Raw genomic sequence first — 16135 nt, 5'->3', positions numbered from 1 at the left:
TCCTTTCCATAATGTTGTCAGACACTTTTCAACTTGTCAACAATATTAATCTGAGTCTGTCGGCGGCAAAACAAGCACTTTTGTGAAGGTAAATACAAGCTGAACAATAACCCTTTTAACTACATACTGCAGCTATCTCACTTAATAATGGACAAATGTCAAGTATTGTTCCCGTCAGTCACTTAGACACAAAAACATAGGAAAATAGGATCCAGGTTGAAAAAACGGGAGTTACCCTTGAAGTGTAATCTGTCTGTTGATTTTGTGCATTTAAAGGGTCATGCTAAAAAAGAAGAAATGTCACAAAAAATGACTTTTATGTGAAGCTCCAAGACGAGGTTTGCACATTGATGTTGTTTTGTTGCAGGGGACAGTGTGGCTGGTTCGGTGCACGGGTCCTGTAGATGTGGATGTGTTCTGTCCAACTATGAATGTTAAGCTCTATTTATCATCATTTTAAAACGGGAGTCAACAATCTGTTTTCCTCCCAATAAGTGCATTTGTTTCCCACTGGACATTTGATTATAATGGGATCATCACACTGGGATGACTCGCAGATCTTGATTGGAGAGCTCATATGGGATTTTTGTTGGTTTCAAAGAAAAATAAAGAAATACTTAAGTAATAGGTTACACGGTTCATTTTTTAATTCATTTTGAAGTGGTTTTATGAAGAATATCACTATATTTTCATATGAGAAAGACAAACAGGGACACAAATGAGTGTGAAGATGGATGGATGGATGGATGTCACTTGCAAATGGGGTGTAATGATGGATGTAAGTCCAGAAAAGGGCCCCATTTTGTTCTGTTGCTAGTTTTCTTCTCACACTACTCCATATGTTTTTAGGCATACTTAATCAGGATGTTTATTAATTCAACCAATGCCTCTGTGATGGAGGAAGTTTAGAAAAGTTCCCCTTTTTACCAGGTGTGCCATGAGTTATTGCCTTTTTTAATACGGTCTAAGTCAGGTTTTAGTTCTCTCACTGTATTCTAATGCATCATCATATCAGTATGATGATGATAATTGATAATATATGATGATTGTATTGGTAGTGCCAGTACTTGTAGAGGTTGTTACTAAAAGATACATTGTCTGATCTTATAAAATATACATATATATATATATATATATTTGTAAGCAATATCTATTTTGTCCGCTAGAGAGCAATGTGAATCCACATCTGTCTGCGGCTTCAGTTGTGTTGCCTTCAGGTAATATTGTAATTTTGTAGTTTCACCTCACCAAACAATTCAAAGTAACACGACGCATTTCCCACTGTTAAGCGTTCAATTGGATTTTTCCTTTTGTATACTTAATATGTAGTTATATTTTACACACTACATTAACGACTCTCGTTTATTAGAAAAGATTAGAGCAAATTAACTTTGTACAGGATTTGAGGGGAAGCACGTGAAGGCAGCACGAAGGAGGCGGCTGCAGGACGGCAGTAAAACCAAGTTACCGCGAAGCTCCAGGAACTAGACGCTCCCAGCTAGCTAAGCTATTGTACTTCTTGTGGTAAGTGTCTGTCATTTGTATCGTTCCGACGCAGCGACAGAGCCGTAACGGCTGCTGGAGTAGTTCTGGACAGACTGTTAGGTTTTTCGAGAAGTGTCTCACGGTATTGTCTGACTTCCGCCCAGTGGGGGGAAAAGTCTCCATCACAAGGAACTCAGCGGACCAAAATGATGCCGAATATATGGGCAGAACCTAAAAAATTGTGAAGTTGGATTGGTTATAAGCAAGATTCTTTTTTTTAATGAGTCTAAAACAACGCAATATTTCTCAGTAAAATCACAAAGCCTTTGTAATTCGAAACATCTTGTGGCTCTCTGTAGGCTCCGTGTCAAGTTTCTCGTCAAAAGTTGAATTAACCTAAACAAAATTAGCTTTTGGCGACCTAATATAGCCAGCTCTGTAGACTACAATGGCGTGTCGCATTGTGTAGGCCACTAGTGTGTCACTGCTTGTTGCCATGGTTTCGTCCTCCACAGCCACTTTCCCCTAGGAGCTGACTGGCCGTTGAGCAGCACGAGCTCTGTGTTAAATATCCCCATTAGGGCGCTATGGACGTACTGTGGTTGCTGCTTGACTGGTGATTGGCCCACACAGTCTCCTTCACCCTCCTGTTGTCCTCGGGTCAAATTTGACCCCTTTAAAAAATGTCTATCTGAAATGTGAGTTTCTTTTTAACCAAATTACCACAAAAAAATGGATTGAATTCCTTACAACGCAAATACAATTGATCACTTTCATTCCTCTGATCTTAACTATTAGACATAATAATTCATAATTTCAGCTTTTTTAACTCATATTAGGTATCATTTTATATAAATGAGGGTTATTGACCATGCATTCCAAAAAGTAGGCCTTCTGTAAACTAGTGGTAGTAAGATGGTGTTAGTGAAGGCAAGGCAAGGCAGCTTTATTTGTAGAGCACATTTCAGCAACAGGGCAATTCAAAGTGCTTTACACAAAATCAGTTAAACAGATAAAACACAAGTACAAACAGTTAATTTATAAGCATATAAAACACATGAATAGACAGTAAAAAACAAAATAGACACATAAAACACAAGAATAAAAGTTACAGTGCAGCATAAGAAATTTAAAGGTAAAACACATGAATAGACAGTTTAAAACAAAATAGAAACATTAGGACACATAAAACACAAGAATAAAAGTTACAGTGCAGCATAAGAAATTTAATTGTTTCAAAACACATCTACTGTTCCCCGCTTGAGGAAATTATGTCACTCAGTTCTGTCCCTGACAGAAGGAAAATATCAATGATATTTTTACTTTTAGCTTTTATCTGGCCCCTGGCAGCAGATTTTTCGTGCACTTTTCCAACAGTGTACCCCAGGTACACTCACTCAGTTCTGTCCCTGACTGAATGAAAATATCAATGATATTTTTACTTTTAGCTGTTATCTGGCCCCTGGCAGCCGATTTTTCTGAAAACTAAAACAGTCTGAAAAAGGGACGAAAATGTCGAATTTTTGTCCGTTTTTGGCCACACAAGGTTTAAACCGAAAACAAAAATGAAATGGTGAACAGGGGGAATCGAGAGTGTAATTTTGATTTTTTTTTTTTTTATTGAGATAAAAAAAATATTTTTATTTGTATACAGCCAAGAAAACACTAACGGCGACTGACAACTACAAATAACATGTCCCAGGGCAAAAAAAATAAAAAGTAAAAACCCCAGAGAGGAAAGACAGGAGGGATGGAGACAAAACAACACACGCAGAAACAGACATCATACAAAAAAAACAACCCCTGTGGCAGTTAGAGGCCCGGGCTGTAGCACAGATTCAGTGATGGTCATAAAGTGAATGAATGTGTTTTTATGGACTTTCCTGTGTCATTACAGTGCTTCTGTGTGCCTCGACTGAGCATGATGTTTGACAAAAAGCTCGCAGTTCCTTCAAGGTACATCATGAATGAAACCCATGGCATCAAATGATGTGTCAATGATACAAAGCAGCACGTTATGTCACAACTTTTATTTGAAAGTTACTAAGTTGTTCCATTCCTTTTAGTTGACCGGATCTTCTCACGTTTCCTTTGTCCAATGGAAGCCAAGGGATGCAGCCAGAGGTGGAAGATGCACCTCCCAGAGTTTAGACCCAGCCGGAGAAGCCCGAATCCGACAACAGAAGACAGTGAAAGAGGCCGGACAGGGAGAGTGAGAGACGGAGGAAGGCCACACAAAAATGTTAGCGTGGCGCCCACCTCCAGGTATCTGAGCGACAGACAGTATGTCATGAGAAAGCCTCTGTTCTCTGCCGAACAACATGCATCTATCTTAAAGAAGACGCAGCCACAGAAGCACACAGAGAAGGTGAGGAGGATACTGTTTTAGAGCTGGGCAATATATTGATATTATATCGATATTGTGATATGAGAGTAGATACCATCTTAGATTTTGGATATCGTAATATGGCATACGTTTTCTTTTCCTGGTTTTAAAGGCTGCAGTACAGTAAAGTGATGTCATTTTCTGAACTTAGTCATTACATCCACATTACTGATGGTCATTCATCAAATATTTCATTGTGTCACTCTTTTTTGTGAAAGCACCACTATCGTTGCTGGATCGATATATTTGGTAAAACATATCATGATATTTGGGCCGCAGGTTTTGGGGTGGGGGGTTATGGATGGAGGAGGTCGGATAGGTACTTTGGGGCCAGGGCCCTGGAGGGATTTGTAGGTGAGGAGGAGGATTTTAATGTGATGCGGGGACTTAATTGGGAGCCGGTGAAGATGGATGAGGGTTGGGGTGATGGGCTGCCAGGAAAACAAGGATTAAAATCAACATTTTCTTTTTATTCACGGTGGCCCAAATACAGTATGTCGTATTAAGAAATCAATACTTAATAATCCGTCTTCCTAAATTCTACTTTTAGTCAGTGTTCCACGGTTTAAATCTACTTTATACAACAACCTATTGCCTTTTCATTTGAATTGTGCATGGTGACTGTTAGATATCGTAAAACAGGCAGCAGAATTCTCATTAAATAATATCATGGATGAGAAAATGTATTATTCATTTCACCATGATAGGCCCACACTTTGCATGGTCACCAATAAGACAGTGAGAGAAGTGGGAACTTCTTTCACATCATTACTGTTGACCTGGGCGGAACTGTCACGTCAGAATAGAGCCATTACAGAACGTCTACATCACGGTGTAAAAACAGACCGATACAGCCAGAAATGTTACTGTGTCATGTTTTAATTCTGTCAGTTTTCTGTCTTGTAGGAGAACCAGTTGGGTGTTAGCACGAGTGAAGAAAATCAGCAACCCAGGGAGCTACATTTCTCGTCCAGACCAGGAGAGGAGCTGACCCCGGAGAGCTACAGCCTCTCTCACAGTGACCTTTCACGTCCCGCAGCCTCAAGAAAAGACCTCCGCTCACCCTCGGGTGTCTCCGAGCTCAGGACCAGGCTGTGCCATGAAGAACCCAGTTTGGGATCCTCTTTCCCTGGCAGCAGATCAGCTCAGTGGAGCTTCTTAAACTCCTCCCTGGAGGTCCAGAGACCGAACCCGCCTCTTAGGCCACAACTGACCTCCACTGTTCTGTATCCTACTTACACCCCTCGCTCAGGGTACTCCAGGCCAGGCCAGACCCAACTCAGGATGGGAGGGGGGGAGCGGAGAGGAAAGGAAGAGACCAAACTATGCTCTTCTAGAGGACATAAAAGAGGACATCCAATGTCTCCCCACCAGGCCAACTACTGGGCCTGTGCCATCCCTAAAGCTTTGCCTCCATCTCCAGACCGGAACTCTGCAAGCTGGGACCCGAACAGGGAGTACCAGGCCCTTCTGGACTACACCTACCCTCTTAGACCAGGGCAGGTGCTCTGTGAGGGGGACAGCTCCAAGCTCCAGGAAGACTCTCTCTTCCAAACATACCCCAACCTGGAGGACTCAGGGATTGAACTGGACCATCATTGTAGCTCCACCAGCCTGTCAGGGTTGGACTTTTCTTTTAGCGTGGGTCATAAGTCACCTGAGTCCCCCGATGGTCCGCCCTCCGGTGCCTTGCTCTACCAAACAGACCCCGGGGCTTTGTCCTTTGACAGTTTGGACGATAGTAAGGACAGAGATGAAATTAATTTTTACAAGTGTGATGGTCGCCATCATCAGCACCATGCACTGTCCTCCTCCTCAACTGCTCTTCCACGGCCCAGGTGTGGATGTGGGGAGGTGGACGAGGAGTTCCGGCCTCTTCCAGAGCAGCTGGAGGAGCTCCAGCTGCTCTCCAGACAGGTCAGTGCTGTCCACACCACATCGGTGCCTTTGCATGTTAAAACCATAGACTGTGTTAATATTAACAGTCTATGGTTAAAACCCATTCACTCCAAATCACTCACACTGCATTATTGCTGATCATTTTCCAAAATGGTATGTTTTAAAATTGCATTTATTTAACCATGGTCTGAAAACCTACCTAATTATATACTGTGTATATATACTGGGTAATACAGTAACAGAATAGTCTTTATGTATACTCAACAGCATACCGCGACAATAACATAATACCTAAAAAACTTGAAGCCCATAACAATTAAATATAACAAATGGATCAGTTGCAGGTTCGACTCCAACCTGAGGCCCTTTGCTGCATGTCATTGCCCCTTTCTCTCCCCTTTCATGTCTTCATCTGTCCTATGGAAAGAAAGGCCTAAGAAAATAATCTTTAAAAAAAAAAAGGAAGTGGAGGCTATACAGTTGTGTTCATAACTTTACATACCCATGCTTAAGTTGACTAAAAAGAAGATTAAAAAAATAATGTTTGTGGAATTGATCTTAATGCCTTAATTAAAAAAATGAGGTAAAATCCAACCTTTAAGGACACCAATTGTCTTTGTGAATGAATAATGTATCATAAATAAATAAATGTTCTTCCTTAAAATACATAGAGGCATTGAGCCATAGAGGCAGGCAGATTTTTATTATTAAAGCCCAGTTATTTCATAGATCAGGATACTGTGCATCCTGATAAAGTTTCCTTGGCCTTTGGAATTAAAATAGTGTCTAAAAGACCGGGAAAACAGACGCATCGTCATCTTTTCAAACAAAAGTACACTATAGAAAGTTAAACACAATGCGGATCACTGCTTTTCAGCTTCAGTATTTGTTAGTTTTTTCTGCAGTCCCTCAGCGAAAGATGGAAAGTATTTGGTCCTTGTGTTGCAGGTGAGGGAGGTAACGGCCCAGCTGAGCCGGCCTGCCACAGCCAGCTGGGAGTCTCTGGAGCCGGGCACCACCTCCGTCCTCTCCTCCATCACCCTGCCTGGGAAACAGAAGGCTGAAGTCAAAGACTTGGAGGACAGCAGTCAGGACACAGGTGAAGGAAAACAGAAGACGGGCAGAGAGGAGAGGAGTGCCGCTCACACCGGTAAATGATATACCATTTTTAAGCAGAACGTGTAATTAAACAGCTGTTGCTGAATCTGGAAATAATTAACAATAACAAAAATAATAAATAAATATAAGTAATAAGAACAATAATTTACAGTAAGGTTTCGGCCTCCCTATGTCAACGTGTGTGTGTGTGTGTGTGTGTGTGTGTGTGTGAGTGTGAGTGAACAGTTCCTCCAATCCACTTTACACTGGGCTTCCTGGGTACCCAATAACCTTCTGGGTTTGGAATTTGGACAGCGTTAGATATTAATAATTGTGCGGCCATAATATAAAGGTCGAGGGGGGGGAAAAAACTCACTCAGAGCATTTGGATAAGAGGAAACCTGTCTTCCTCTGTCTCCCTCGAACCACATCCAGTTGTGTAATGTTGAGTTTTAAAAAGTTAAAATGTCTGAAGGAACCAGGTTAGAAAATTAAGCACACAGCTGTCTCCATTTTCCCCCCACCTTCTGACTGTAAAGAGTTGATCAGGTCAAGTCTGGCAATTAACTTATGGAAAGGGGCTTCCTGCTATGCAACAAAGGTGGTCCTCTCTGTCTCCTGTCCCCTGGGGTCTTAGTCTAGGCTAAAACAATACAATGTTGATTGGACTACTTTGATGTCAGAGTTTCACATTTACACAACAGAACCTCTGTTCTGTAACCAAAACGACCCCCAAAGGTGCAGTGTTTGAAGGCAGGTCAGTTCTCATTGCACAGGAAAGATGTACGGCATGTTGTCATGACAACAGCGGACCAATGAGAATGGAATTGAAAGCACCAGGTGAAAAGGAACCGCCCCCAGGTACACGGCATAAATGAGAGTGTTTTACAGATATTCAGGACTGCTTCCATGTGACTCCAAGGAGGAGCGTGGATCAGTCCGCTGTCAGCTGCAGTGTTACTTTGTTTTGTCTGATTGTCTTTGTCTTATCATCTTCATCACTGCTGTTGCATTAAACTTTTTCTCAATTCTCAATTTGACCCTCAGCCTCCTTTACCCTCAGAGATCCAACGAACGCGATGTCAGTTTTGGAATTTCTTACAGTAACGAGTGTTAAGAGTTGTGTGCTAACTAACTTAAACTTAAATTTGTCAACAGTAATTCTAACGTGGCGAGACAGCGCCGCCATTGTGCGCTGACTGTGGCGGTTGGGACTGCCCAATGTGAGGCCAGTGCAGAATCGAGTCGCAGATTTGAGTGAAGCTGTGAGTTGCGCATGTTTGCAACTAGTAGCATACAAGATGCTAACGAGAGACTTCTGTAATGGTGACCCAGTAAATATGGACCTGCTAGCATCAAACATAACAAACGCTGTCAGTTGAATGGCGTTTGGAGCTAACGTTAGAAATCTCAGTCATAGAGAGCTAAAATTTTGTCCAGAACTTCATGCACGCATACATGCACATACAACCAAGCTGTCAGTTCAACACTGCCCATATAGACCAGCAGCAAGACGTCTCCGTCCATTACTGCCACTACTGGGAGAGAACACACTGTATGTTCTCTCTTGCTCTCTGGCGAGATCTCCATGCAGATGGTTTTGGTTTTATTTTTTGGAGAAATCATTCTCTGAGATATCTGCTTCCAATCCAACGCGATGGAGGTGAAGGGAGTTAAGCTTGTAGTGCTTAATGCAGGACAAATTGCATCTCAAATAGGGCTGCATGATATGAGGAAAATATCTAATTATTTTGACTGATACTGCAATATGATTCACGATATTGAAGGGAATCCTCATGTTTTGTAGCTTTATTCTCATTTTCCTTGACTAATATTAAATCTTAAAATTTAGATTGATTATAGTGTGATTTTTGTGAGGATCTGTACCAACAAAGATGTTTTCTTTAGTCTGTAGGATAGGTTTTGTAGGCCAGGACGTCTCTGCAGCACCACAATACTTCTTTCAGAATGGTTTGACACATATTTTGCCTTTGACAAATATTACGTCCCTCTGTGATTTGGATATTGCGATTTTGATGAAATTGCGATTAAATAGCCCTAATCTCAAAGAATCTATCTCCTGTCCATCAGCAGCTGATCGAAGGGACTTTGAGGCCGTGAGGAGGAGCTCTGGAGCCTGGGGGGAGTCCGTAGGAGGGGGACTGAGTCCATCCAGTCTCAGGGAGGTGGAGGTTCTGGTGGAGCAGCTGTGTGGTCTCACCCTGCCTGGCAACAAGAGGGGCAGCCAGGAGGACCCGGAGCAAAGTGACTCCCTGATGCAACACATCCAGGTAGAGACCTGATCTGGCCTTCCAGATTGCGTTATTCCTGAATATGACGGTGTGATACAATGGAACACACTGCCTTCATAGTGACATACAGCATTTTGACAAGTGATTTGCTGATTGACAATTTGAAATGTAAAATCTGTAGGGTTTTATTTTTTGATTTTCATTGTGACGTAACCATTTGTTTCAGGTCTTCTGCTCACACCTGGAGCAGCTCATAAAGCAGTTATATACTATGTCAGAGAAGATGGAGCTGCTGTGTGCGCCCACTGTAGACATAGACAGTGTAAAGTCATCCCTGGCTGAATATCAGGTGAGATGCAGACTGCAGCTATACGCGTGCTTCTGTTTTTACTCCATTGGATGTCTGCATAGGTGGACACACATTTGGGAGTGATTTCACCTGGAACCAACTGCTCATTTCTTTTTTGCAAGGAATGCTTTTTCTGCTGGGTTTGATAATTCACTGTGCCCCTCTTCTGACCCAGATGGGTCATTTTTGTCATCTGAGATGAACTCGACAGCGATGTATCTGTGCAGTATTTGTCATTTTCTATTTTAGCTGTTCTCTTTGTGGAGAAACATTAGTCAAAGTTAGCAGCAGTCATTTTCCATTCACGTCCGTGTTGCATTTTAGTGATTCAGTTAGCCAATCACAACATGAAATTCAGTGACTTTGAGTGGCTCAGAGCATCAATACTGATGTATGAAGCATTAACAAAGATATAAAACTGAGAAAAGCAGCGGAATGTCAGTTTGGCTTAATAACGACGCTAAATAATGTATTGTTTATTAAAATGGGCTTCTGAGTAGTGAGTCCCGACCAGCGGCTACGGGTACTTCTGCTGTTGCCAGGGGATACTTGGTAAGATTGTAGAGCAGTTCAACCCATGTACTCAAAAGTCCTTGGTGACAACATTATAGATCAAGAGTCAGATTTGTTTCTTCATTAAAATCAAATTAAATCCTTCAAAATGTCCTTTTTTTTTGTCAAGAGTTCGTGAACAGTTCAACAAAAGATCCATCATTTTTAAGAGTCTTTTTAAGAGTCAACAACAAGCCTACACAAGAGTTGATTTCACAACTCCCTTTCCTTTCGATTCATTTCAGAAGTAAATCCATGTGAAATAAATACACTTCATTCAATGCTTCATAGCTGGTCATTTCGATAAAGCTGTCTGGTTATGTCTCGTGCCATGTGTGTCATGTATATTACAATGGAAAAGAAAAATCAATTCTACTCAATAAGTCTTAAAAAGTCACTCCTTCCACATTGTGTTCTAACAGTGTAATGTGATGCTCTTGTTTTCAGGGTTTTCAGAGAGAAGTGAGCAGTCAACAGCCCCTGACCTCCTGTGTTCTGCACACCGGACAGCTCCTCCTCCGCTGCATTAACACCATGTCCCCACGTCAGTTTGAAACATGCAACATTATGAACACAAACTTTATGTCATTATCTCCTCACTGAGTGTTTTTTTTGTATTCTCTCTGCATTTCCAGTTTTAAGAGACACCCTTGTGTTGATTGAGAGGCAGCGTGGATCTCTGGAGACCCACACCGAACACTTGTTCTCCTCCATCCTGGCTGCCATGGACAGCCTCACCCAGCCCAGTCCGGTCCAGCAGAACAAAGAGGAGGACCCGGACCCTGTGGGGGTCCGAGGATCCACTTTGTAAACAGACTGCTGGACGTGTCTGTGATGTAATTTATTTCACTCATTTCGTTGTGATCTTCAGTTTTATAATACAGGGCTCTCATTTCAGTCTCAGTTACTGTCACCATTATGTTAATCTGTCAATTGAAATGTCTGTTTAAATGTTAAATTACATTTTCAGACTTACACAGTATCTGTCTTTCATATTCCACCTCACAGACTGTGAATATATTTGTTAGGTCCTTCACATGCTGAATTTCAAAAATGGATAAATATTGCGATGGCACACTGAGATATCAGTGGACATAAACAGCTGTGTGTCTGGTCTACTGCATACACACCAGTCAGTCTGATCTCTGTCCAGTTGGCAGGGTACAGTCATACACCAATACATTTTTTTGGTCACATGATACAGTTCCAGTGAAATGTAGTCCCATTGTACCGTTCTGGAGGATATGGATACTTGCACTATGATCTTAATTCGTAGAATCAAGATCAATGACTTTTTAACGTTTGCTTCTCAGCTGCTTTAATAACCAGGACAGGTGGTCACTGTCCACGTGTCCTTGCAATACATGCAGTCGCTCTTGGGGACATTTTTGGGTCTGCAAATTATAGTGTGGCCGTGGTCATTAGTGTGAACTCGCTCTCTTAAAAAGCCTTTACAACCCAAAGAAACTGTTTACTGCACTGTAATTCAATCAAAGTCATTGAATAAAGAGGATTGTTTCAAATAGTGGTTTTAATCTCTGTTTGTCAGGGACAGGATGTGAAACGGTATATATGTAGAACTTTTGAAAAAATGTTGGGACTTTAGCCTCAAGTGTGCGCCCTTTTGCCAGACATCTAGGTTTCACTTTGACCCAGTGTTAAAATTTGACAAACAAATTAGTTCTGTTGTCAAATGTAGCTTTTTCACTTCAGTACTATTGCTAAACTACAATGAGACTTATTCATGCTCTTATTTTGTCTTGTATTGACTACTACAGTTCCTTGTATGCGGCTGCTAGATTGTTAAACTGGTAGCAGAAGGAGGCATCATATCCCCAATATTGGCTTCTCTTCACTGGTTACCGGTCAAATATAGATTTTAAGGTAATGTTACTGGTTTTTAAGGCATTCCATGGATTGGCCCCTTTTTATATTGCTGATCTCCTTACTCATTCCTCCAGGAACCTAAGATCGTCTAAACTGGAACAAACTTCCCATTCATATTAGGTCCTCCTCTACTCCCGAGGTCTTTAAGTCTCGTCTTAAAACACATTTTTATTCTTTGGTGCATGATTTAGTTTGGGGACATTTGTATAGAAGTGTGTTGTTTGTATGATGTTCATTGTGTCAATTTTTTTGTCTTCCTTTGCTTTTATAACATAAAAACAAGGGGGCTCTATAGAGAAACCTGTAGGGGGGTTCTATAGAGAAGCCTGTAGGGGAGCTCTGTAGAGAAACCTGTAGGAGGGGTTCTATAAAGAAGCCTGTAGGGGGAGCGCTATAGAGAAACCTGTAGGGGGGGTGAGAAGCCTGCAGGGGAGCTCTATAGACAAACTTTAGGGAGGGCTCTATAGAGAAGACTGTAGGGGAGCTCTAAAGGGGGGACAAATGCACCTGCACCCATCTGTGTCCCCATGGGTGTGCTTGTCTTACAGGGAGGTGTGTTCAGGTGCATTCTGGGCATACTGGTCTTACATGGAGGTGTGTTCAGGTGCATTCTGGGCATACTGGTCTTACAGGGAGGTGTGTTCGGGTTCATTCTGGGCGTATTGCTATGTTGAGGCAGCGGGAAGTGATCACGTCATTAACAACAAAAACCTGGTCTAAAGTCAGTAACGCAGCATTTCATTGTTATTTTAATAGCGCATTAGTCAAATTTGCCTCGGCTTATGCACAAAAACACACACACTATGATTGTTACGCACAGCAGTACACACACGTGCAAAAGATTACAAATAAAAATATGACGGTGCAAATCCATCATCATAATAGCAATGTGCCAAGGTACAGACACACCTGGCTTTGAAAGGGAATGAGAGTTGACCTCTGATTGGCTGATCACTGGAGATAGTGATGTAAAGCACCATATGGGGGCAGGTACTAATCCATTGCAAGAGGTATCACTTAACATTTGGTTTAAAATGGTGAAGCTATATGTGGAAAGGGAGTCTTATTTGGTGATCAGGTGGGTGCTCTATGGTCCGGTAAAACCTCTCTTAAATATTTTGAGGATCTGAGGGAGAAACATGGACTAGCCAGCCAAGTTTTCTTTAGATTTTTGCAGCTGAGGCATAAAGAGGGTAATTAGCAGAGAGGACCTAGAAAAGCTTGGCTCTGGAGTTAGGATTCTAAAAATTGTCATTGCTGCATAAGGAGCTGACCTGGGTGCCAGGATTATTTCTACATCGAGTGTGTGTGTGTGTGTGTGTGTGTGTGGGGGGGAGGGCTAACACATCTTAGATGAAAGACAAATAGGAAAAGGAGGGACATTTTGTGCTATATCATTAGAGGAATGGGAGATTTAATTGGCATGCAATGGAAATCATCTGGTAAGGATGCCTCCTGGGGGGGTCCCTAGGGAGGTGTTCCAGGCACGTCCAGCTGGGAGGAGGCCTCGGGGAAGACCCAGGACTAGGTGGAGGGATTATATCTCCAACCTGGCCTGGGAACACCTCGGGATCCTCCAGTCGGAGCTGGTTGATGTGGCTCGGGAAAGGGAAGTTTGGGGTCCCCTGCTGGAGCTACTGGAGCTACTGCCCCTGCGACCCCACATCGGATAAGCGGATGAAGATGGATGGATGGAATGGAAATCAGCCAACTCACTGTCTGGAGAGAATATAATTGGAACAACAGATATTTTTTAACACTTGTACTTAAATATCACAGAGTAGGGCAAACCGCAGACAGGGACAGACAGAGCAAATCATGTTCATGTGTTTTGGGAATGCGCAGGGATGCATCGGTATTGGACGGCAATCCGAGACAGTCTGTAAAACGTTTTGGGAGTTGAGATTGATTTTTGCTTTCAAGCCCTGTATTTGGATAAAAAGCCACAGCAGCTGATAGGCTCTTCTAAACTGCACATATTCAAGACAATGGCTGTTGCCGGTAAAAAGGTGATTACTAAAAAATGCTTAAAGGGTCAAGCAGCTTAGCTCACTGGCCCAAACGGAGCTGAGTCTTCCTGCAGGCTTTCCATACCACCCTAGAATGGCTTGAACCAAGGTAACCAAGTTACAGAGTCCATGGTAGGACTTTAGACATTAGTTAGTGCGCAGAAAAGGGGAGGGGACGGGATGAGGAGGAGGAAGGGGCAAACTAGTCTCGTTATGTTTGAAAATGCTTTGAACTTCAACAAGAAGGAGCGTCACCCAACATCCCTTAGAGCACCTTTAATGAACGTCCTTTATATTCAAGCCATGGTCAAATGAGTTGCTACAAAGCTAATTAAGACTCTCAGCTCCACACAACTGTCTCTGGATGTCTCAGTATGACTATGTTCAGAAGATTGTGGCGTCCTGTTACTTTTTGCTCACAGAAACTCAAGTGAAGATAATGACCTCTTCTGAAGAGTCCATCGTGATTTTTTTAATCCTCTGTGTCCTCCTTGGCTACTAGCAACTGTGTGGAGGGGTGGGAGCTATACACGATCAAGGAAGGCTGTGTCAAGTGGACGCGCCGACAGTTTTATTGTAATTATGGGGTGATGGATGGGTCATTTCCCCATTGTTGCGTCTCCCAGCGCAGCCCACTGTCATGGCAGTTTGTGAAATGATCACGTTTGACAATCGTGAACTGTACACCAATCAATAAATCAAATCAACGTGAACATTTCACGAACTGGCGTGAGACTGGGTTGGGTCCGGCGTAGGGACAAGATCTCCACACAACTACATATGTCCTACCCACGGTGTCAATTTAACACAGAAGGCAGAAGCAGAAATTGGCCTTTAGACCAGTGATCGCAGAACCATGACTCATGATGACACCACCACATGAACTCCAGACAGAAGTTTCTGGAGAAACGGAAGTTGTTTGCCTTAGTTAACTTTAACATAAGCACTTTTTATTTTTCAGTAATGCAAACTGTAGGGGATTACTGGTCAATGAAAATGTCAATCTGGGATGTAATCAACAGAAAACGAAATTAAATAGTGGTAGCCTACTGATGGTAAACTAGCCTACTGAGGGCTGATGTGTCAAGCTGTAGTCAAATAACTGTGTGACGTCACTGGAGAAAATACTTGTGAAATAATACTGTTTAACATAAGTACAAAATACACATCCTTGAGGTTTTAGTATTTGTCCGGAAGTTGTGTATAATGTGTAGTTTTGACACGAGGCACTAGCTGACTCCGCTCTGCCACGTTTCACTAAATGACGTAATCCCTCCCAGGGCTGACAGTTCGACACACTCAGTAAGAGAGGAAGGGCCGGTTAGCAGGACACCCGGGTTTATTCGCTTTATGTTGACAGCAGTAGAGTGTGTTAGCAGTCTGATTTAAACGACAAGGCATCCCTAAATCCAAGTCACGTAATTTGTGATATTCCTGAGTTTGCTAAGCAACTGGCTAATGTTAGCTGTTTCCTGGTTGGAGTTGCAGCCATTTTGGATTTTTACCGAGAAACAGCTAGCCGGGGTCGTGGTTTTGGGAGCAGTAAACTAGCCACCGCTCCCGTTTTCGTAACATAGCTGTTTATCTACAGACAGGGACAAGGATACGCTTGACGAGAGGGGATACAATACAACGAGTCAACAATGAATCCCGAATAGTAAGTATCATACTTAAGAACGTTGTGTTATATGTTGGCAAGCTAACTAAGGTTAGCTAGCTAGCTAGCTATGTGCTAACAAATAAGTTAGCGTTTGCAAATAACTTGTCAGCAGTTGAACTCAGTAACATTTGCTGACATAGCTAGCTAAGGCTTAATGACCACCTGGCTGTGCCTGCCTGAGATACTGTTGACATTTTCTAGGGGTATCGGTGGCATGGTGTTGTGTTGTCAGTCGGTAGATAAAATATAACAAGTGCTCATTAACGTCTTGAGCCAGTTGGGCCAGCTGCAGTAACGTTAGCGTTAGCTTATGTGACTGGTTTCGGTTCGCTGCGTTTTACTCTGAGATGTGACTTTAACGTTGAATACGTTACAGGACAAAGGGGCCTTGTATTTTGACCGCTAACGTTAGGGTTGGGACTAACGCTAACCGCTTTTGCCTGAAAAATTGTTAATTTAAATTTAAATTACACAATTATCAGCTATGCTAGCCAAATCATGTTCATAAAGCTAAACAATGTTAATGAAAATGACTTGATAACAAGGGTTCCGTCCGTT

The 16135-nt window shown here is 42.3% G+C and overlaps 2 protein-coding genes across 5 annotated transcripts in view; both read left to right on the top strand.

Moving 5' to 3' along the window:
- The first annotated feature begins 1420 nt into the window (after nucleotides 1-1420).
- On the top strand, nucleotides 1421-11546 carry cep68 (centrosomal protein 68). Of its 4 annotated transcripts, none has more exons than XM_032511502.1 (9): nucleotides 1421-1524; nucleotides 3383-3441; nucleotides 3552-3853; nucleotides 4778-5788; nucleotides 6719-6869; nucleotides 8963-9159; nucleotides 9347-9469; nucleotides 10469-10565; nucleotides 10657-11546. In XM_032511502.1, exons 3-9 carry the CDS (start codon nucleotides 3584-3586, stop codon nucleotides 10830-10832), a joined length of 2025 nt encoding a protein of 674 aa, XP_032367393.1. In that variant the 5' UTR covers nucleotides 1421-1524; nucleotides 3383-3441; nucleotides 3552-3583; the 3' UTR covers nucleotides 10833-11546. The 4 variants fall into 4 exon arrangements, with proteins under 4 accessions (XP_032367393.1, XP_032367392.1, XP_032367391.1 ...); XM_032511501.1 differs by having other exon boundaries at nucleotides 8960-9159; XM_032511500.1 differs by having other exon boundaries at nucleotides 6719-6920.
- A 3638-nt stretch (nucleotides 11547-15184) lies between these two features.
- The window catches only part of LOC116686483 (ras-related protein ORAB-1), a 12354-nt gene continuing 11403 nt past the window's right edge, over nucleotides 15185-16135 (top strand). Inside the window, exon 1 of the mRNA XM_032511504.1 lies at nucleotides 15185-15574. Coding sequence (XP_032367395.1) covers nucleotides 15561-15574 — 14 coding nt within the window. The 5' untranslated portion in view covers nucleotides 15185-15560. The remainder of the gene's footprint in view (nucleotides 15575-16135) is intronic.

The sequence above is a fragment of the Etheostoma spectabile genome, unplaced genomic scaffold, assembly GCF_008692095.1.
Source record: "Etheostoma spectabile isolate EspeVRDwgs_2016 unplaced genomic scaffold, UIUC_Espe_1.0 scaffold379, whole genome shotgun sequence".
Taxonomy (NCBI): domain Eukaryota; kingdom Metazoa; phylum Chordata; class Actinopteri; order Perciformes; family Percidae; genus Etheostoma; species Etheostoma spectabile.
The sequence above is the reverse complement of the archived record's forward strand: the minus strand, read 5'-3'. Positions and strand labels throughout refer to the sequence as shown.

Excerpts from the sequence above, each read along its gene's own strand:
- cep68 (XM_032511499.1), top strand. The coding sequence starts at position 3,584 with ATGGAAGCCAAGGGATGCAGCCAGAGGTGGAAGATGCACCTCCCAGAG. Across the intron at positions 5,789-6,718 it reads TCCAGCTGCTCTCCAGACAG|GTGAGGGAGGTAACGGCCCA; the intron begins GTCAGTGCTGTC and ends CTTGTGTTGCAG. Across the intron at positions 6,921-8,959 it reads GAGGAGTGCCGCTCACACCG|CAGCTGATCGAAGGGACTTT; the intron begins GTAAATGATATA and ends CCTGTCCATCAG.